This window comes from Pleurodeles waltl, chromosome 8 (assembly GCF_031143425.1).
Source record: "Pleurodeles waltl isolate 20211129_DDA chromosome 8, aPleWal1.hap1.20221129, whole genome shotgun sequence".
NCBI classification, from domain to species: domain Eukaryota; kingdom Metazoa; phylum Chordata; class Amphibia; order Caudata; family Salamandridae; genus Pleurodeles; species Pleurodeles waltl.
In genome coordinates, this window is record NC_090447.1 from 524,106,457 (window position 1) to 524,129,806 (window position 23,350).

A 23,350-nucleotide genomic window follows, 5' to 3' on the forward strand; every position below is an offset into this window, starting at 1 on the left:
AAATACGCAAGGCATGTGGACATGCTTCTCAAACAAAAGCCGCCTGTTACACCACGACGCCACAAACTGACAGGAAAGGCCTAGTACTTGAAAAATTATTTGAAGAGCTGGTTAGACACGATGAGGCAAATGCTACTGAAACCACAGGTCAGAGACGAGGCTATCAACAGTGCAGCAGGTGCAGTGACACAACGAGGGGGACATGTTTTCTTGCTCGGACTGGGGCCAAAGCAGCCCTGCTTCTCCACTGGCACGGGTTCGGCACAGTGACTAGCTTCACTTTTGCTCAATGAGACACAACCAAGCCTCTGGGGTTGCCACATGTTAAAAAGAAAATCCCGCCGTTTGTTTATGCTTTCCTTCTCTGGGAGGGCCGGAAGCTGGTAGGTGACAAATAACTTTCGTAAAATTATTGGTATTTTCTTTATAACATGGCTATTATCAGTTGTCTTTATTAATCATTTAGGAATAACTTAAATAGTTCTCATATATCTTTTAAATTACTCCATGTTTTTGCTTTTTTCGGGTATGTATGTCAAATGGGAAATATTGCATTTCCTCTTCTTTTCCCAATTTGTTTTACTGGCCTGAATGCAAAAAAAAGCCTGGAAGGTAAAATCCCAACCTCGTGGCAACCATGATGCCTGTAGTTTCAAGGTGGTGCCAGGAGAAGGGAGGGGGCCAATCAGACTGTGGCGTGTGCATCTCCGGAACCACCCCCAGCCAGTCAAAATCCCAGCTTATAATAACTGACCAACTGATGTTGACGTGGCCAAAGAGGGTGAAAGGGCTGCTCGGTGACCCTCCTGCTCAATTCTCACATTAACCACAGGTCTCTTCTTGGGGGCTCCGGTAACCCCTTGAAATTCCCTGAGCTGAGGGGGGGGAGCAGAAAGAAGTTCCCTTCACCCTATGCACCAAAGTGAGATGGTATTCCCTAGGATTGTCTTCAATGGGGTACACAAGCACCCCCTGACAAAAGAAGGCTTAGCCTTCCCTTGCTTATTTTTAAACTTTTGAGGGTCTGCATTTTGGCTCACTCAAGTTGAGATCTGAATCTTCCACCCTCAGGTTTCGGCAAATCTTACCTACTGACCCCTCCATGGCTCTACTCCATCTTACATGCATGCCGAAAAGCTTTGTGATTATCATGAAAAGTGATCTCCAGATCCCAGACTACAGTCACTGGTTAGTCATCAGTGCCTGTAGTCTGTGACGTTAGACCTCAAGCTGGTATTACTCGCACTAGGGGTGCTCGGACAGAGCGGTTAAGGCCCAATGAACGGAGGTAAAACAGGAGGGCATAGGGGAACCTCATTATCCATACATTGCCAGCTCAGGTATTCATAATGCTGTGAACTTTAATCATTATTGAAAAAACGGCTCATCCCAAATCAATTAAATGTTGCTTTTGTAATGTGGAAAATAAAGTTCTTTTTCTCCGAAGAGGTCAAAACTCTTTTAAAAAATAAAATAAAAATTGTAATCTTCCTGTTGATGATCTCATCAATTTGGCAAATAATTGAACTTGCATAACTTACTCGATGAGATCTGGAAAGCTTGCAACCAATTCTTTCATTCGACGCAATAGAATGATGATCCCAGAGCTTCAAGACGTCCGGGACACAGGCTTCCTCCACAGACTGGATCCTGTTTACAAATCTATATATAACTTTGGGACATCCCAAATGTCTAATTACAAGCCTCCTGCTCTTAACCATGTTTTTAAAAGTCCCTTTCCACTTTCTGCCCATGGGAAAAACTCCCACTGACCCTCGGCCTTACAGATTTCCTTTTGTTTTAATGTGGGCTTCCTCAGTGTTTTCAAGACCTCAACACTTTGGTTTATACACACCACCCCTACGGTTTCCTCTGCCTTCAGTGAGTTTCCTGTCAGAAACAAGCAGAAGCTGTTTCTTCTAAGGCCTTTCTGTTTAGTAGCAGTGAACCACAAAACTACACCATCAGCACATTAACTGATGGTCCTCGGAATTTCTCACACACGCCTGGTCAAAATAAATGAAATGACAATAAGTGCCACATCAGCAGCCCTGGTCGTGAAAGTAATATCTAGTGAGCGGCTGTGCCACAGACACTTTATTCTATCATAAATGAAATGGCCTTCAATATGGGTATGTAACAATGGGCTCCACGTGTACGTTTCTTCTGTGAGTAAGGTGTGACAGACTAAAGGACTACAAGTTACACAGAAATACTCTGGTTCATACTACGGGTGTTCAATATCCTGTAGGTTTTCGTAAAAATACGCAAACGTCTCTGATTGTGGTTTGCTGGTATCTCACATGAAATGTTAAAAAAACAAGGTCAACCCTTCCAGTATAAAGAGATACCAGCATGACACTGTTCTGAGCAGTTGTGGTGAGAAACGATTTGCTCGTGCCAGTCTCCCATCAGCGAAAAAGAATGCAAAATTGCGTAATGGGAATTGTTGTGAATTTCACAAATTCTACAACTGTAATTAGAAATTTGCTTGGGTTCAGTTCCCTCTCAAGCACGAACACAACATCAACATCCTTTCCTATGCAGATGACACCTAACTCAGACTCTCCCTTGCGGGCAAGATCCCCAACACAAGGAACAAGTTCACCTCCTGGATGGCTGAAGCCACTAACTGGATAAATGTCAGCTGTCTCTACCTAAACACGGACAAGACAGAAATTGTGATCTTTGGCAAGAACACCTTATCATGGGATACCAACTGGTGGCCTGTTGAACTCAGACCCACACCCAGAACACACCCCAGGAACCACAGAATAATCATTAGCAGCAAAGTGGACATGACTGCACAAATCAACGCTGTCACTGCATCCTGCTACCACACCCTAAAGATGCTGAGGAAGGTCTTCAAATGGCTCCCACGCAATACAAGAAAAACTGTCACACATGCCATTGTCACCAGCAAGTGGGACTATGGAATACCCTCTAGGCCAGGATCACTAAGCAGCTCACTAGAAAACTACAGACCATTCAGGACTCAGCAGTCAAACTCATCCTCAACCTCCCAAACAGAATTCATATTACACCACACCTCAGGGAACTACACTGGCTTCCAAAACACAAACCCACTCAATTCAAACTCCTCACACACACATTCAAGGCACTCCACAATCCAGACCCAACCTACCCAACAGACGCATCTCCTTCCATCAACCATCCAGACATCTATGTGCTGCCGGACTCCTACTTGCCATCATACCATGCATACACCGATCTAGGTCACGAGGATGACTGTTCCTTACATCGCTCCTAAAGTGTGGAACTCCCTCTCCACATCAGAGTTCCTCCTCTCCTCTTGAATTCTGCAAGAAGCTGAAGACCGTGCTTTTCAGTTAATCAAACTAGCATAAGTAGGACTAGGCACACACACCTACTGAGTACCAGGATACCCTTGCAGGTGATAGTGCTCTTTACAAATATACATCACATAACCGTTCGCACTCCCTTGTGCGAGCCCCTTCTTTTCATTCTTAAAGATACCAAAAGCCACAGAGTAAATGCTGGAGAACATCAAACTGTCACTGGGGAAGAACCCCTCTAAATTGGAACAGTGCCTTTTTCCTGATCCTGCCTTTCATCACCTCTTCTTTTAATAATTCCACACAGCAGTAGTTGCCCGCTTTCCAGATAACTGCTTTATGATAAACACAGTTAATCATTTCCCATTAAAATGCTCTTCCCACACAGACTGAAGGTTCTTAAGTTTCACCTAGGATCTTTCTCTCAAACTACTCAACTAGGCATTTTCAGACTACCCTCCTTGTATACCTGTTCCTCAGGTATCTAGTTTACACATATTTGTTCCAAAACATCATATCCTTAGTCTGTAGTTTAGTTTGGAAGGGAAGTTTTCGGTAAATTAGTAAGACCATTCTTAGACCTCTTTTATAAGCAAGTTGTCATGTTAACTTTTTCATCTGACACTAATAATCATTTAGAACAGAAAGTGATGTTTATTTCAAAGTCCACGTTACAGATGAAAGACTGTATGACATATCAGGACAAATCCTGTGACCTTTACTTTTCCTGATTCCATAGCTGGTATGATAATGAATGGCTCCACCACCTCAACCTATAAAGAGTAAGCGCCTTCTGTACTTGTTTTTAATTGTTTTTGTATCAATTTTACTCTAGTTAACACTTTTTGCATACTTAAAAGCTAAAAACACAAACTTGTCCATTTCAGATTTACACTGCGCAGCCATTGTATTTAAGTTTTGAAAAATGTTTGAACAACTAACAACAATTTTCTGTTGAAATGCTTAAATTCATGCGGCACTTACAATAAAATCAAATCCCAATTAAGTTACCAAAAAGAGTGAACACAAAAAGGATTAGTATACAATTAATTTTGTTCACAAAAAATATACAAATCATTCCGGTTCTGAGAATTAAAAATACATGGTAGAGTCACCCCACTAAATTTGCAAATCAGGTCCTTCAAATGTAAGAAACAGGCAACTCTTTCTGCGTTATTAGATCTCTTTATTTCACACCAGCATTGAACACAATGCAACTAGGGCGATGTGTTGTGACCAAATAGTCCTTTTCATGACAAAGGTAATGTGATCAAAAGTGCCCATTTCTAGTGTACAAAACCCTACCTATAAACGTGGTGAAGTTATTATAAAAGGTATTATAAAAAAGCATAGACATGGAAGAAACATATAGATAAAAGGCATAACAAATAATAATGTTTCATAAGAAATTTGCAATTTGTCCACTGCTAGGAGTAATGAAATCTGACAAGCTGGTAGAAATTATAAGGAAATAGTTTTTGTAATCAATATTAGTTAACCATCCAATAATAACATGCATACAATCCAGGCATATTTACTATGTGTAATACATATCTTAGCACTGTATATCGTATTCACTGTTATTATAAAAAAATCAATCACCCTAAATCAAACCCAAATGGCCAATCGTCAAAGTATCCGCAATCATTAAAAATACACATTGCGGTATCACTGCTGTACAAATGGGATCTATCCATTAATCTATTGTATGTCCTTTCAAGAATGAAGGGGTGTCATCAGGAGAATCTCACATTAACTTTTCAGGTGTACTGCAGCTCTTTCAGCTGTACCAACTTCAGTAACCTGGAGGTGAAGAAAAAGAGTGAAGTTCAAGGAAAAGAGGAGCAATAGCCTGATTCAAATTAAAGACATAAACACACCCCTGCACATTATTGTGCAGCTAAAAATGCGCATGTCCAAGAAGATCCCCAACCATTAAAAGAATCTAACTTCTTTTTTGCATGTAGCAGGTCATTAAACCATAATTTTGTAATATTTTGTGACATTTTTGTATTTCTGCTTACTCTATATTGTGCTGCTTTACTAAACACTTCTAATTTGGATGTCTACGCAGGGAATAAAGCTGATCTGAGAAGCCATGTTTCACAATCCTCTAAACTTGCTATCTGCAGTCCTACACTGGATCATTAAGTGGCATCTAACTAGATGGGGGACCCAACTTGGAGCCCCTGCAGGTGCTGGGCAAAAGAATGCAAATCTTCGACACCGAGGCCAGCACCACAACGCCCAATGAGGAGGAGGCTCCCCGAGCATACTGGGTGCCTATGTTGTCTTTTCTCCTGCTACTCACACTTGTGATCACAAGTGGGCAGGTGGGAGCAGCTGAGACATCAAAATCATATGTCTGGCACCAATGAAGGAAGTTCCAAGGCAGGCCTGGACTGTGTGGCCTGTGACCCCCCATGCAGTTTCAACTATTGTGTAATCATATATGTGGTTTTTCTATAGCACAAAAGGATATATGTGGTATTTCTATGGCACAAACCTAGCAAAAAAGAGGCAAAGCGCTGTACATGGTCAAAGACAAGCAAAGGGTCAGTGAGTAATAAGAGAAGAAGCTGGGTTGTGGACAGTACATGCATTGTAATATAGTGCTCTGTAACAAGGTGAGTCTTCATCTCTTTCCTAATCTAGAGCAGTGTTGGTGCAGTCCTGATGGATACACTTATGTTGTTCCAGATCCCGGGTGCATAGATGGAAAATGCCTCCTGTCTTGTGTTTTTCTTTTTTATACTTCTTAGTCTGCAGTCTGATGGTAGCCTTGCTGTTCGGTCCTGAGAACCACCCGAGATGGCGAGCTGGTCTTCAAGATAAGTTGAGATGCATGGCTGTGATGGCTTTGTAAATGATGTAGCTGGTTTTGAAGATGGAGATGGTGAGAGCTGGCAAGGGGAGCCAATGGATTTCCATCAGGATGGTGGTGATCTGATCATATTCCTTCAGGTCTTGGATGAGAAATGTTGCAACATGTACGGTGCCCTTAAGGGGTGCCAGTGGGGATTGTGGGAGACCATGGAGCAGGGCATTACCACCATCCAGATGCCTGGGTATGAGGGCTTGGACAGCAGTTCTGAAGTTTCTTTTTGGAAGTTATGAATTGACTTTCCTAAGAAGAGAGAGCTAGTGTCGGGCCATCTTTGTTTTTTGGCAATGTGTTCCTTGAGGATTAGGTGGTTGTCTAGGGTGAATTCAAGTGACTTGGCATTGGGTAAAAATTGGGGTTTGAAGCCATCACGATCATGTCATTGAACCAGAATTGTACTGTATCTTGTTTATTGTTCTTGGCAAATAAAAGGAATTCTCTCTTGGTTGGACTGACCTTCAGGTAGGCCCTGGTTATTTAGGTCTGGATGATGTGTAAGCAGTGTTTGAGGCACTGGATGAGGAGAAGGAGAGGAGACTTTCAAATAAAGTTGTGTATCATCATTATATTGGGGAATCTGTTATCTGTGAGTAGAGTACCAAGCGGCTCAACATAAGGATCAAAGATGACAGAAGACGGATTGTAAGCATCAGTTGCAAACAAGAGCAGGGGCACTCACTTGCTGCGATGGACAAGAAGGGATTGGGAAGAAATGCAGGCCCAGTAGGTGCATAGAAAGAAAAAAAGGACATTTTTTTGGCCTTTAGCAACATCAAAGCACCTCATACACCCCAGAGCACGGCTTGAAAAATGTGCATCTTGTTCTAGTAAAGCTCCTAGAACAGCAGGCTTTGTGCTGTGTTGAACAGCCACTCAGGAATAGCAAGGGCCAACCCACAAAATATAGTTTTTACTGAACTGTTCATTGTTTACAATGGTTACTTTTGAAAGTATGCCAAAGCCAATAGGTATGGCTTTTTCCAACAGTAAAAAGCAAAATATATTCATAATTATTTCTTTAAATGTTTATGCATAATGAAATGGCAATTTTCTCATTGTTGAATGTATGGTCGCCAACCTGTGACAAAGCCAGTAGACTTGATCTTTCATAACTGCAACTACATGACTTCCTAATGGTGTGATTAGGGGAATAGGATCAGCTGGCGGGCAAAGCGTTAAAGGTATCTCACACTTACAGGGTCTAGACTACACTTAGTTGACTTCTGTGATCTGCACCCATCCACTGTAGTTCACAATGTCACGTACAGGGTATTTTTTTCCACCTGCTCTTTTGCATAGATTTGTAATTTCTTTTAACAAAATATTTAGTTGCATATGTATTAAAGTATATTCTATTTTAAAAGAAAACGGACTGACTGAGCTGCAATTTATTGAGTGTTATTTGGTGAGAATGTAATTCGTGGTTTCTAGCCTACAGCATCTCCTGGGGTAAGCATTGGACAGCAATGCCTCACCACCCTGAGGGCCAAATGATAACAGGGTAATGCTTTTCCCTCCATTTAGAGGATCTGCAGTACAGGGGCTTAAGGACATCAGGAGTAAAATATCCCACTGGTCACAACTGAGGCCCAGTAATTATGATTACGCGAGACTCTCTAACCTAGATGACTCATAAGATGATGTATAAAAGAAACGTTTTCAGGATTCCTCAGACGTCTCTGAAAACCGGCTACATTCAATGAAATGAAGTGTAAAATGTGTCAATGCAGTTTATTATGACAGCACCCAACTGAAACCTTTTTAGCGCCAAATAACAGCAAGCAATCTGCAAAGTTGGGACACAATATGCTTTTGTCAGGTGAACTTTTGCAAAAGGTGTCATTCCGTTTCTTAACAAAAGTGCCTAACTACCCTGCATGGCTTTAAAAACCGAGGAACGTGGAATCATCACATCAAGTAATAAATGCAATACTCAATTTGTTTTTTTTGTTTCAAATTAGGTTGTTGGCTGAAATAGACTTAGAGCCTGATTTAGAGTTTGGCAGAGGGGTAACTCCGTCACATTGGTGACGGATATCTCATATGCTGAAATATAACTCTCATAGGATATAATGGGATTTATATTTTGGTGAACAGGATATTCGTCACCGGTAAAACGCACCCGCCAAACTATAAATCAGGCCCTTACTCTCCAGGTGCTCTCCAAACGAGTCCATACCGTTTTGGAAAATATAACCAAGAAACTGCATGATAAATTCAACGGATTTGGTTTGAATAAAAGTTACAAAGTGCGTTACATGATCTTACCTATAGAGTACTCCGTAAGCAAACAAGCAATGCACCCATCATTTAATGTAAGATAGGATCGTCTCCTGATTAACGGAAGGTGAACAGGATTCTTTGTAGCGTTCCGAAAAATACTTGAACCGTATTAATCTCAGAAACAGAATAAAAACGGAGCCTACTTTTAGGGGGTGGTTTCCCCTCAATGAGGCGATGGACTCACCATCTCAGAGGCCATAAACTATGAAATAAGTTGTGATGGACATGGCAAGACTCATCGGCAACTAGCCCAGCATCTTCAATATGGTCATGGCCCTGGGAACTTGTATGTGCTTGTGTTAGAAGATGTGTGTTTTTTAGTAGGAAAAAAAGTATAAAAGAAACCAGAAATTGGCTCCAATGCAACACAAATATCTCAAATTCGGAGCATTTCAGCTGCACCTTGAGTTCTTCCCCTTTGTATGGACATGTAAAGGGTGCAGGCCCCTATCGCCAGATCCCTACTCTCACCTTCCATTTGCCCCAATAGCCCCATACCGCCACCGTCATTTTTGTAACATGAGTCATGACCATCGACTTTTGTTGCCCTATGTTAAAAGTAAGTGGGGAAAATTTGCTTTGTGCCTTGCGAGTCAAGGTCCAATTTTTTATAAAAAAAAGTGGGATCAAAATTAAAGGTATGTTCTTCCTCTTTGGAGCATGCTGGTAACCACCAGAAAGTAAACTGTTGCAACTTGTGACGGAAAATCACGGGTTGTTTTTTATTCTTTTAATAGATCTAGATTGGTGGATTTTGATATGACATTAGGATTACAAACCAGACTCTGAGGTAACTATATTTTTTACTTTGTCATATTTACAAACTAAAGCATGTTTAAGGTAGTGGATTCCTTTTTGCAACTTAATTTGGTTCCATGCTTTACTTTGTGGTTATCCATGCTGCACATGTTCACGAAATCACGCCACTGTGGCCAAGCACATTTTTAAGCAAAGTTACAAGCAGATAAGTCAATAAAGGCAAACGTGATTAGCAATAAAAACTCTACTTACAGACTAAGCATCTGAAACATAACTACAGGGATGCTGTTGAAACTGACATTAGAAAAACACGGTTTACTGCCTCAAAGATGGTATGTAACAATTACTTTACATAGGGAAATAACTCTGTTAATGAGGTCTCTTCAATGTGAGTTTCCCTTGCTGCACACATTTAACAGCCTGCGTAATGGTTTTAGTTAAGTACCTTTTGTTAAACTACCTTCACATGCAAAACTGCCACATAAATGGCAGGCACAGGTTGTTATATGCTATTCATTACCGTTGTTGGGGGGGAGGTCATGGGAATCATGACCTATCCAAGGCTTTTGCTCTCACGAGACACGACCCCTCTCAACACCCAAGATTGGAAGTAAACAACATCTCTATATTTATCATATATATGCATAATAAATACACGTACATATTTGTGCAATGCCAGTGAAAATAAATGTTGCCCCATCACACCCACTATAGAGCAAGAGTAATAAACATGCATTCATGCCCTTATTCCAACACTGCAAAAGTCACATTCAGAGGTTACCCCAGAGCACCATAAGTGTTAGAAGACACTGCTTATTTTCTCTCAAAATAACATGTTGCAGTGACTTGACAAAGGAAAACAACTCATCTAATAGTCAGAAGCCTATTGAGTGAGAACGTGCACCAATACACCTTGTTTTCTACTGCACAATGCACCTTGCATTCTACCTCGGTGTAAATACTTTGCCCCTTACCACTACACAAGGCAAACGAGCATGGGATAAACCATATATGCATTTGAACTGGGAGCAATAGGCTATCAATTATCATTGCTTTAGGAAAGTGAGTAGTGATTCACAGCTCCAGCCCGCATTCAACAATGGTATATGTACATTTATGATAAAATTCCAGCCAACTAAGTTATTGCCTGATGCTTTTGCTCTTTGACAAAGTGCTCTCAGGTCTTGCACATTTAGGAAGGACAGAATTCTGTGTTGCAGGCCTACGTCAATCATTGCCAGGGCCTGTCAAACAGACACTGTGTTTTTTTCAGCACCCTGGCAGTACAGTCACTCTGGAGCATTGGAGATTTGTATTCTCTTTGTTCATTGGTTTGCAGAAAGCAAATCTTACAAAGTTGAAAACTGAGAAGTTTCTGTAAGAATTTGTGTGTGGAGCTCACAGTGCTGTAAAATCTGAATCAATTCTTGATTACTGTACGCACTGCAGCGCGTTTCTGCCAACTCATCCCGGCAAAACCTGCAGGGCAGTGTATCACTTGCAAACCAAAGAGTATCTTTCAGTTAATCTTTCCTCACTTCTTCATAACTATAGGGAGTGGGTTGACCAAAGAAACTTTCAACCCGGAAGTGTTTGGCTAAAACCCTCAAGTGTTGATTTATTATGGAGACTTATAAGAAAGCCTGAACCACTGACATGTCTAAAATGTAGGTCCATACACTCAGCCTAGCATGCTTCTGTTCCAGGACAGAGTGTGTTCCTGTTCCCTCTCCATCGGTCTCTGCCGAAAGAAGGTACATCGGTTGTGATGCTTCCCTGAATGGTGCATTTTTTGTATCAATCTGGCATCACAACTAGGTGACAACCTAAGGTTGATGCCTTACTTCAACTTGTGGAAGAACCACCCCTATGCCTTGCATAACCCCTTAGTAGTCTTGCCACAGCACTAACCAATGGACTTTAACAGGCAGTCTCCTGGCAGAAGCACATGAGCACTGCTTGCTCCTTCTGTTCAAGCGCACCACAGTGCCCCTGACACAGTAACCTTATTTTTGTATTTCTTTTTTACATTTTTATTTAATTTTTGCAAGTAACATTTAAACGTCAGGCTCACAAACCCAAGAATTGAAAGACTACACCCAGATCCATACAATCTGGGGCCCATTCCTCTTACAAGTGTTGTAAATGCAGTAAAACCATGGTGGAGCCCCATGGACTCTTGTAATTGACATCTTGATGCTATGGGATGAGACTCGTCTGTAAACACAGTAAACGTAACTTCAGTAAGAAACAAACTGCTCATGTTTTCTAAATGAGTGGGATTTCTGTCTATCCTGTGCGCTCCCCTCCCTTGGACAACCTCTGTGTCAAAAATTTTAGATGTCTAAAAGTTAAAATGTTGCCTCCACAAGCTTTGTAATTTTTATTTAAAAATCTTGCAAGCCTTGTACAGCCATTGAATGTTACGATGTTTAAAATAATAAAAAACGCTGCAAGGAAAATTCTGAAGGAAAAATCTGCGAAAAGTGTATTTTGTAGGAAACAGCCCCTACAAAAAAGAACACTTAGCACGAGAATGTTCTTACTAAAAAACACTTTTTTGTGGTAAGCTGCATCTGAAAAAGCTTTTTTCGCCAATGGGTTAAATAACAAACTTTGCAACTTTGTGAAGTAGTGAAGAACGGCACCTTCACAAAACTTTATCAGAGAAATATTAATGTTGCACCCCTATATATAATTTAGCATTCATCGATTACAGCATGTTTAGATATTCCACCACAGGTCCCTGGTTCTGTACAAGTCCACATGATTAGACAAGTGTCTACCCTGAACGATGTAAGGACTACATCTACGGTAATGATACGAGGGCTTACTAAAGCCAATCTTACTGAAGGCAAACACGTGTGAAAAGTTCTCTGGTGCCTTGTTTGATAGCTACCACATTCTGTGTTCGTTTTCTAAAAATTTCTGCTTCCGTGGCTAGTGATCTGCACACAGAGCTCGCTCCCTTGCTGAAAGAGGTATCTTGGTATTGCGCCATTTGCACTTTTTTGCAGCACTCAAAGTCAGCACTACTTAACCAGTAGTGGCTTGCATTCTCGGAAGAGACGGGGCTGGGGAGGAGGGGGTTGATCGGGCCGAAATAAGTATCAAATAAAAAAAAAAAAGTACCTTCTCCGAGGCCGTGCTCCGATCACCTCCACTAATTCCTCACTGGCTCTGCAGGCACAGGCTCCCAGCCTGCCCTGCGCCAAACCTGACACTGCTCCGCACCATCAGGATTGGCTGGGAGCACCCAGGGTGGGGTGCTCCCAGGCAGTCTGGGAGCCTGTGCACGCTCTCTCCAACCGGTTGCTGGGCTGGAGAGAGCCCTGTGCGCATGTGTGTTTGCCGGAGATGGCTAGCCAAAAACACATGCGCTTTGAGGCACTCTCCCTCAGAGTACGCCTCCCCGTGGCCCCGCCCCTTTTACCAGAAAACAATCATAAACAAAGGGGCGGGTGACGCTCCTCTGCCCAAACGGAGGAGCCGCCACTGTAACAGGGTTGAGCTCCTTTGACGAGCTTTAATGGAAGCGAAAGATCATGATGTCAGGATAGTACATAAATGAAACTGAACTGTTGACATGAAAGATTGCCCCATTGAAATTGGTCAGTATTTATTGTTAAATGAAGATTGACAATGTATTGAAAGAAGCAGGGATCACATCCACCATAATGCCAAGGGGCCTTACTGAAGGCTACCCTATTGAAGGTAAACACTTGTGAAAAGTTCTGTGCTGCTTTGTTTGAACTTTGTGTATCTATCCTTATTAACCATCTATAGCATTTCATACGGAGTGTGAATACAGGCAGTTGCCTCCAAATCAGCGCTGGATATGAGAGGTCAGCCAATGAGGGAAGGCAGCAGTCCCAGCCTCGTCACAGAGTGGGATGGGGTCAGTGAGACTGCTGAACCCACCCCACTCTGTGACAAAGTGTCACGGATTGACACTCGTCCTGGGTGCTTCAGGGCTTAAACCTGAAGCGCCCAGGGAGAGTGTCAATTGGTGATTGGTGACGCTTTTCTCGTCACCCAGGGGAGGGCCTCGAGGCACCTTTGCTGGGCCGAGGAGGTCACGCCCATAGGAGCTGTGATCTCCTCAGCCCAGCAAAGTTCAGCTCAGGCAGCCAGGAGTCTGCGCAAATTGCGCATGTCTGCTCCTGGCTGTCTGACCTGAACATGAAGAGTGTCTGTCAGGCTGGCCTTTGTTCAGCCTGACAGACACTCTTCATGGGGTGGGGGGGCGTGGCCCCTCCGCCCTAAAGGACAGGCCGCCACTGTGAGAGGGATATATCCAGATACCGGATCCAGCAGCCATTATCCAGCAGGACCCATGATCCAGGCCAGCCTCAGTGAAATGCGTTTATTTAGTCCCTGAGCCCAACACAGATGCCTCACTTTTATAGCCATTAGCACTCCTTAGTTGGAGTTTCCTCGTTGTTGGGAACTAAGTTGAGCCTAACCCCTTGATGCTAATATCATTGAGGATACAAAGACACTAAGCGTGTCACTTCACAAGTGCACAACCTAAACTATACTTTATTTGGAGGCATGTTCTTGATTTTTCTAGGCTCTATATTTAAGATACATTAAAGCACTGTAAGAAAATCAAACATATATATCTATATGAGTAATTACATTAGTAACTGTTTAAATAGCACTTACTATTATGTCTTTATTACTACCCAATCAACCCTTTTTAGCTACCTTAAAGGGAGAATGAGCGGAAAACAGTAAGGTTTAACACTTATACCTTGCAGACTGCGTGCACTATTTGAGGCCAGTTCATAAACCACTAGGTCATACTTCAAGGATCATAGCTTGTGACCCGCAGGTACCACACAGGTATATGCAGCAAAAGTAACACACTGAGCTGTCTACATAGAAAACACATTTGTGACCTGCATGTTAGATACGGTGCTTTGTAGCAAACACAATAGCCCTTTATGCTGGTTTATACTGTGATATAAGGTCAAACTTGTGATTAGACTACACACGGATTTCTCCACTAATTGCATTAACCACCCAAGTGATGGTACTATTATTACATCTAGGAAATCGCTGTGTACACAAAGATCTCTGCAGCCATGCCTTAAACTATAAAAGACTTTAATATGCAGTTTGTTTCCAGACAGTCAATAAGCTGGGACATATTTACTCTCAACAGGTTTCCTTGTTGCCAATTTCATCACATCAGAGTGTTTTTTTAAATATATATATTTTTTAATGTGACTGTCAGACTCTGCCCACGACTCCACTCCTTGTGATTTCACCCCCTTTCTGCTGCCACCTTCGACCTTGACATTATGAGGGACATTAGTGCCATTTCCAGCACAGCTCAACCCGTCCACTCTAACCAGGCTGACCTGGAGCTAAAGCAGCACAATGAAAGGCGAGTAAACCCCAGGACACAGCAGAGATTACACAATACAAAATGATGTAAATTAATAACAAGGTCACGTTATAATCAGGAAAATCCCACAGGCAAAGAGCAAGTCGGGACAATAAAAACTCACAATTTTCTTCCTTACCTGAAGTTCCCTTTAACTTTTACTGAACTTTAAAAATGAATGGTTAAGGTCTTTCGAATTTACCTATCTTATTGAAGAGATATTAACAAATGCAAAATATCCTACGGCAAGCCACCATTTTAAATATCTTTATGAACAAGCTTTTTTAAGCGTATACAAGGTTAAAAAGAATGTCATAACAAAACCTGCTTTCTTTATATAACAGCTTCATGCAACAGTTTTACTGTGCAAAAAAAGAAGTAACTAACCAATGACACCAAAAAATCTAATAGTACTCATTTTACCAATCTTGGAAGGATGAAAGGCTAAGTAAGCCTTGCCGAGATTTGGCCTAGTGACATGCGGATAACTGCGCTGTTAATGCCCAGTGTTTCACTCAGTGACCTGTCAAGCAGGGGAACCTTTTGGCCAAAAATAGGGACAGGTTCGCCTTACAGTGGGCATAACTGATCTGTAAGAAAAACAACTCAGGAAAAACATGAATTGCTCATCTGAAGCTCAGACTAGCCTTCTTATAGAGGAAAGCCGGAGTGGAGCCAGGTCCTAGTGGCAAGGGGGCAAGAATCAATTTGACCCCTCCCAATTACCGAATCACCCTCTAAACCAGTGGTCTCCAAACTTTTTATGCCACACCCCAGTTGAAAAATAAAAATCATTGGGCCCCCCTTCAGAATTTTTCACAATTATTTTATAAAGAGGGCAATGTTTAAATATGTGTAGATCTAATTAAACATTGCAGTTGAGTACTGTTACCTTTTTTAAAAATGCAATAACATGCTTCTGCTTGAAACAAAGCCCTGTTATCTGTATAATGCTTCTTTTAACCAGAGTCTGGTGCCCCCCCCCCCCCTCAGATCACTTGAGGCCCCCTTAGGGGGGCCCACCCGCCAGTTTGAAGACCTCTGATCTAAAGGTTTCTGAGCCCTGCAAAGGCTGTCTGCCTGGGACAGCTCTGCTCCCAAATGTGGGAAACAAAAAGTGCAAAAATGTTTGGTGACTCATGTATCTAAGGCCCATCATAAAAGGGCCAAAGCCCCCAGGCTGCTTAATCTGAAAAACACTTTCAACAATGACAAACTCAATATCAAGTTACAAAAAAAATCCCTAATGATATACTACAAAATGTGCCAGCAAAAAACACAATATTTATTGAGTTCCCTTTAAACCTGAAGGGTTCCCTTTTACAATGGACAAGAAAGGCAGTGAAAGGCGGGGTATGACTATTCCTTTAATGTTAGAAAGTGATACCCGTCCAGCGGCTGAACTGCATAGTATGAAACTGGAAAATCTAAGATCAAGCCCTGCTTCCTTGCTTGACCAAACTGTGTGACCTTAGGCAAATACTTTGTCACTGAGCCTCCTTTTTGTTCATTATCGCACATCCAAAAACATTGTACAAAAACGTCTACTGTTTGATTTAATAAACTAAAATTTTACTCTATGTATAACAAGATTCTAGATCACATTTAAGGTATAGTTCACTATCTAGCATGGCCATCGGGTAGCAACAATTCTTAGTTCCGCTTTAAAAACTCTAATTTTTAATAAATACTTTTCAAATCTTTGGATGTACTAAGGTGACTCGCTTCAGCGTGGTATAGAAATATGCATTTTTTAATTTTGAAGACATTTTACCATATCCTAAAATGGGGTTAGTTGCATGATTTATATGCGAAGGGCTCGGCCCGTGCACAAGCTCTTGGAGCCGGGGGCGACCCTTGGCTCGCCTCTCCCTATTAACCTGTCGGGGCCCCCACCTCTAGTTCTTCACGCTCTATTCTGTGGCAATAGATCCGATTATGTAGTAAACAGTGCAAATTCAGGTCTATGGTTTGGCTGCTCCCCTCTGTCTCCTGAGGAAAGACTACTTGTACCAACAAGGCACACCTTGCGCGAGCCCCATACTATTCTGTTATGGCAGTGAAACTGGAAAATGCTGACATGACATGCATCACAGGAAAACAGTCCCGCGCACGCAGCCAAGGTCACCCTCCCACCTCTAAAGTCACTCTCTTTGGCAGAAAACCGCTTCAAAACACATCAGCTATCTATCAACACCAGCTTGTTACTTGTTTCTGAGCGGGGAGTTTACCTCAGGGGAGGAAAATTGAATAGCGCTTCACTGGCATTTTGAAAACCTCCTACTGTGAATTGTGCACTAGACTGCAGACGAAAAAAGTCATAAAACGGACCAGCGTTAGGAAAAGCGAAAAGACACGCATTATGTAAGTTCCTCCTCTCTGGCAAAGAAGAAAAGTATATAAAAAAAAAAGGCAAACATCCTCTGTTGTTTCCTTTGACTGATATTCAAGTCTAATGATCCAGTGCTAATGCTCTATTGCCTTATCAGAAACTACGCATGTTAACTGACCCAGCCACCTTGAAGTGTTTGTAAAAGAAATAGCTGGGCCCCCAGTTTTTGTCGCATTCTCGAAAGCACTGCTGATATGGTTATTCTATCTGAAATACGATATGCCACTAGGCCTGTGCGAAATTTTAACTGTGCTGGAGTTATCAGGGTAATTCCATGAATTCCGTCGTAGTGTCGCGCTTGTGATGCAACAAGCGCAGGCAGTACCATTAAAGTGGAAAATGAAGGGGTTCTCGCGCACACAACCCTGCCCGGTTTCTATTGTGTAAGTGATCCTTGGGTCACGTGAGTTAGGATAATAAAAGGGGCGTTGATGGCAGGCGCGGCCTCTTGGGACCACAAGTAACATGAATGACACGCCAATTGCCAAAAGCCCGAAACTCCATAAATGTGTTGCATCGATTATTAATGCGCACGCACCACGAAGCACAGCGCGACATTACGTTGGCGATGAGGGCCCGACATACCTGTGCTGCCCAGATGCCTGCATACGAGGCAAGCGGTGCTCGTGTCGCGTCTAAACGGCCCTGAAGAGTGTCGGATCGGAGCTCACTGATCACGTACCCTGCTTCAGGGGTGTGCCCCAGCGCGTTCCTTTTCGCGTTTCGTATGCCACAAAGGAAACCAGAGCCCAGCGATCCTGTTCCTCGGCCCGGTGATTGTATACAAGCCACGCCCCCTGCCTGCACCGTTGAATGCCTCATAAAGGCACAGCTGGTGACCCACACTTTCCGATTCACTGTCTGTCTGTTACCTGCCACAGTCGTCTATGTGAATTTAGCTGTGATTTCCCACAGCACTTTCCAAGGAAGTCAGTGTTAAAAACCAAAAAAATTATGTTTTTTCTCTCTAGTTCACAAAAAAAAACAATAATAGAAACAAATAGACAGAGACTAACCCTTCCTACTCCATTACAATCTCTTCTATTTCGTCACATGTGGTCACACCATCACCATGAATTCCATACCTCCAATTGAGCCATTCATAGTGGAAGATGCGCCATCAACACAAGCTTCCCGCTGGAAAGACTGCGTGGAGACAGTCATGCTATTTTTTGAAGCCCTGAAAATTGAAGATGCACAAAAGAGAGCAATGATACTGCATCTAGGAGGGAAGGCTATTCACCGCATATACAAAACACTTGTTGAAGCGGAACCGAAGATGCACCTTACCCTCATTGCAGCCCTAAGGGCACATTTTGAACCCATGGCCAACATTGATTATGAGAGATTTGTCTTCAGGGAAGCACAACAACTCCCTGAAGAGTCCATTGACGCCTTCTACATGAGACTCAAGGAGCTAGCTTGTATGTGCAACTTCCACAATAAAACTGAGGAAATCAGTGGGCAGGTCATCCAAGGGTGTGCATCCTCAAAACTCACGGAACGCATCGTAGAAGAGTCAGGACGGTCCCTAGCAGACATACCAACCATGGGGAGGACAAAAGAAATGTCAAAAGCAAGAGCGCCCCAAATGGAAGCAGCACTTCAGAACCCAATCAAAGCAGAACAGGTCGCTGCAGTAATACCCATGCCGAACAAACCGCGACCACGCAAAACAACACAGACTCCCAAAAAATTTGGCAGATGTGGGGGGGGTCGTTCCACCCCATGCAAAACTGTCCTTCCAAAGGAAAGAGGTGCTTCAGTTGCGGCAAACCCAATCATTAGGCACTCGTGTGTAGATCCTCGAGAGGAGGGGCACTTCCAGCCACAGTGAACTAGAGATACACATTCCAAACAGTGATATGGACGACGATGAAGAGGAAACACAAACGGTACACTCCATTTTCACCTTCAGCACCACCACTCAGGAGAGTGGAAAGCTACCGAAATGCAAAGTGGTGGTAGGAGATAGTCCCGTCCTTTCCATCGTGGACACAGGAGTGTCCATAAATGTCATGTCAAACTCCACTTACCAAAGCCTTCAACCACCGCCTCCCCATACGCCATACGCCAGCACAGATTAGAGTGTTTGTATATGGACAAATACGACCATTAACCATGAAAGGGAAGTTCCGGACTCACATCCGCTATGGGTCCAATGAGATAGAGGCACAGATGTATGTTGTTGAGAAAGGCCAACGCACCCTTCTAGGAGTTCATCTAGAGTCTCTGGATGACATCCTACAGGCCTTTCCAGGGGTATTTGAATGTATAGGATGCCTCAAAGACAAACCAGTTACTTTCCACATAGACCGATCAGTGCAACCAGTTGCCCTATGACACAGACGAATAGCATTCCATTTAAGACCTCTTGTGGAGAGAGAATTGGAGAAACTTGAAGCTGCTGGCATTATTGAGAAGGCAGATGGTCCAACACCATGGGTTTCGCCAATTGTAGCATCAAGGAAATCGAAACAACTGGGAAAGGTCAGAATCTGTGTGGATATGCGACTACCCAACGCAGTGATAAATAGAGAATAACACCTCACCCCAACGACAAATGACCTAATTGGAGAGTTCGGTGAAGCTAGGTGGTTCTCGGAGTTAGATCTAGGGTCAGGGTATCATCAACTAGTCCTCGCGTGAGAGTCGAGATACATTACCACATTCTCGACCCACGTAGGACTTCACCGCTACCTGAGACTCAATTTTGGTATCTCCAGTGCAGCAGAGGTGTTTCAAAACGCAATATGTGAGCTCGTAATGGACCTCTCCGGCACCATCAACGTTAGTGACGATATACTGATTTATGCTAGAACCATACCAGAACACTACACACGACTGAAGGCAGTTATGAAGAGGATACAAGATGCTGGACTCACACTTCATAGAGAGAAGCGCGAGTTCCTCAAGGATAAAATACTTTTTTGGGATATTCCTTTTCAGCGCAAGGGGTAGCTCCAGACCCCAAAAAGGTGAAAGACATCAAGACTGCTCCCCGGCCACAAACGTGACAGAAGTCCGGAGTTCCCTAGGGATGGTAAATTACTGTGGACGGTTTATCAAAGACCTTACACTCCTCACTCAACCCCTCTGAGACTTGACCAAATCTGCCAACATATGGTCGTGGGGGCCCAGCCCAGGTGAGTGCATTTCAAGCGACCAAGGACGCACTATCAGCGGACACCACTCTGCAATATTTCGACCCCAAGAGAGACACCACCATTGCAGTGGATGCCAGCCCTACAGAGCTAGGTGCAGTTCTGATGCAGAAAGTACAAGCCAAAGAATGGGCCCCGGTAGCCTATGCAAGTCGCTCTCTCACTGAGACGGAATAGAGGTACTCGCAAATTGAGACAGAAACAATCGCAATTCACTGGGCATGCAAGCATTTCCATTTGTATATGTATGGACACCCGTTCATTGTCATGACGGATCACAAACACCTCATTCCTCTATACAATGGCACGGCTTCCAAGCCGCCACCCAGGTTAGAAAAATGGATGTTGCAACTGCAAAATATAACTGCAGAGTAGAATATCACCCAGGATCAAGTAACCCTGCTGACTACCTGTGACGACATCCGAGGTTGGCCACTGTAGCAGAAGCTGATGAAGCACAAGAAACAGAAGAATATGTGAAGTGCATAGTCGAAAGATCACAACCTTTGCCCATCTCGAAGTCATTCAGCAGGCCACCAAAGAAGATGAATACCTACAAAGAGTGATACAAGCGGTGCTCACCAATCAATGGCATGGCATACCGAAACAATGGCATCACCTCACCCCAGTAGCTCGACAGTCGCTGGAGAGTTTACATTGTGTCTGTCATGAATTAACAGTCAGTGGTGATGGTTTCCTCCTAAGAGGATACAGGATAGTAATCCTAGCCAGCCTTGCAGACAGAGCGGTGCAACTAGCCCATGCAGGACATCAAGGCATGGTAAAGACGAAAAGCAGGTTACGGACCAAAGTCTGTTTCCCAGGGATCGATGAGAATGTTGGTACGCTCATGGAGATGATCAAGTTCTGATAAGAGATCGTTGTCCAGGCAGTAAATTCCGGTTGCCTTTTGAGCTAGGCCCCTGGACCATTGTCAGACGACAAGGATCTTTGATCGTAGCCTCTAGGAGAACAGAGAGGATTGCACAAAACAATTCCTGGTTCAAACGATTGCAACTGTTGAACGTGTTTTGGATTCTGAAAAGGGGTTCAGTCAGGTGGACCCAAGTAAAGAACAGCTGTTTGAAGATGACCAGTCGGAAAAGTCACTGGGGTGACTGACCGAATCTAACCTTGGTGGTGAGTCACCAGAACAGGTTAGTGAATCTGTTGTCGTTCCACAGGAGCCTCCGCCATTGGCAAGCCACACCAACTGCTCCAGGTATGAACTGCGGGGTAAGCCTGCGCCGTCGACTAGACTGAAGGACCACTTGGTGTGAGTAGTGAAAGACTTATCTGAAAGACTTAGGTTACCACAACTATGTTCATTTTAAATGTGTTTGACATGTCCTATTCTGTGTCTCACTTCGTGCCATTCGTTAAAGTTTCTATTTGTGATTTTGGGAGGGATGTAGTGTAACGCTTGTGACGCAACAAGCGCGGGCACTACCATTAATGTGGACAATGAAGGGGTTCTTGCACACAACCCCCTGCCCAGTTTCTATTGTGTAGGTGACCCTTGGGTCACGTGAGTTAGGATAACAAAAGGGGCGCGGTTTCTTAGGACCACGAGTAACGTGAATGGCATGCCGACCATCAAAAGCCCAAAACTCCATAAATTTGTTGCATCAATTAATATACACGTGCACCACGAAGCACAGCGCGACATTACATCCGTGTTATTCTTGTGATGCGAAATTACGCTTCACACCTGCTTATGTCATTAAGGGTAAATTGGAGCAAAACTCGTACAGCAGGAGTACAGACTAAGAGAGCGAGTTGTTGGCTGCTGCTGCTGTTCGTATTTAGCACTAATTTCTCAAAATGCATCCTTAGGTTCATTTCATGCATGAGGGTGCATTTTGCACAAAGAAAATAATGCTAAATGCTGGATTACGTTTATCATGTAATTCCACGTAGTTTTGCAGTAATTTTAAACAGTGGCATAACAAAGCCTCCCGCAGCCTGTGCCTTGGGGTGGTGGGGTCATAGTACATTGTGCACAGGTGGCAGCCCCCTGACTTGGTCCATGGGTGGGCCCCCTCCAGGTTCTTTGCAGGGGGGCCCTCAAGTTTCGTTACGCCACTGATTTCAAGTAATTACGCTGGAGGGAATTGCGTACACTCCTATATGCTACATACACAGTTGTGTAACAGGTACAGAAAGTGAGGATCAGAGAAGCAAATGATCATAATGATATATTTTTCCCTTTCTGCAAATAAAAGTGTTCCGTAAGAGTGGGTTCATGCGTTTGCCAGCTCGTAGTAGGATGGTATCAGTAAAATAAACTCCAACGAGCAGAAACACGCCACATTCACATTTCACAGTATTTGTAGAGCTGTAGTGAGCGAATCGGGACACATTCAGTGACACAAACCGTTTAGTGTAAAAGGCCATTTATTTAGGACAGGATTGTAACATAATACATAACCTTAAAACTTTCAACGAAAACCCAGCTTTAGGAACCCCACCCTTTAACATTTCCTTGTTCATCCTTTTACTCAACCCATCATTTTTCGCTTCCATTTCTCCACACATATCCCTTTTTCCATTTAATGCCCTACCTGCTTCGTGCATCCCCCACACTCTGATCTTTCACCTGCTTGTTTTTCCGCTGGAAGGGTGACCAAGCCCGCATCTGACTCTCCACCCTCCCCATCTACAGCCTCGCTCTTGGTCACAAACCTGCCCTAACTGGCGTTCAAACACACCCACACCTGCACTCTCTTCTCTGTTGCCCACACTGCATGACACCCTCAAAGACCTCTACTTCTTGCCAGCTGGGTGGCCGGCCAAATTCCTGTCCGCGCGATGAGTGGCGCGGAAAGAGGCCAGTCCCTCCCCTTACAGCCCTTATAAACCCCTCACCCCAATCTCACCCCCTCTTACTTACCTGCCAAATCCTGTCTTTTTCCATCACTTCCTTTCCCCGAAAGTACCCGCGGAGAAACTAGACTGTCTCTCTCTCTCTGCGTGCCCCTCCATTCTGGTTCCTTTCTGGCAGAAGGATGCCCGGCTGCAAGCGAGGCAAAGCTGCGCTGCGCCAACTCGGACTTAGAAAGGTCCAAAATGGCCCGATATTATTTTTATGTATTTTATAAAGAAGTTTTAACTAGAACCATGTATCATGAAGAATACTATATTATCCTTTACTGT

The 23,350-nt window shown here is 43.4% G+C and overlaps 1 protein-coding gene and 1 long non-coding RNA gene across 5 annotated transcripts in view; one reads left to right on the forward strand and one right to left on the reverse strand.

Moving 5' to 3' along the window:
- The window catches only part of REPS2 (RALBP1 associated Eps domain containing 2), a 636,764-nt gene that overhangs the window by 552,741 nt on the left and 60,673 nt on the right, over window positions 1–23,350 (reverse strand). The window contains exon 1 of one of the 4 annotated variants that reach the window (XM_069204532.1): window positions 17,616–17,867. The exons of 2 other annotated variants lie outside the window; for them this stretch is intronic. In XM_069204532.1, the coding sequence (XP_069060633.1) occupies window positions 17,616–17,852 (237 nt within the window). In that variant the 5' untranslated portion in view covers window positions 17,853–17,867. Of the gene's footprint in view, window positions 1–17,615; window positions 17,868–23,350 lie in introns of those variants that run through there. One more of the 4 variants, XM_069204531.1, reaches the window with a different exon arrangement.
- The window catches only part of LOC138250102 (uncharacterized), a 190,679-nt gene continuing 185,216 nt past the window's right edge, over window positions 17,888–23,350 (forward strand). The window contains exon 1 of the long non-coding RNA XR_011194887.1: window positions 17,888–21,470. This is a non-coding gene — a long non-coding RNA (uncharacterized lncRNA). The remainder of the gene's footprint in view (window positions 21,471–23,350) is intronic.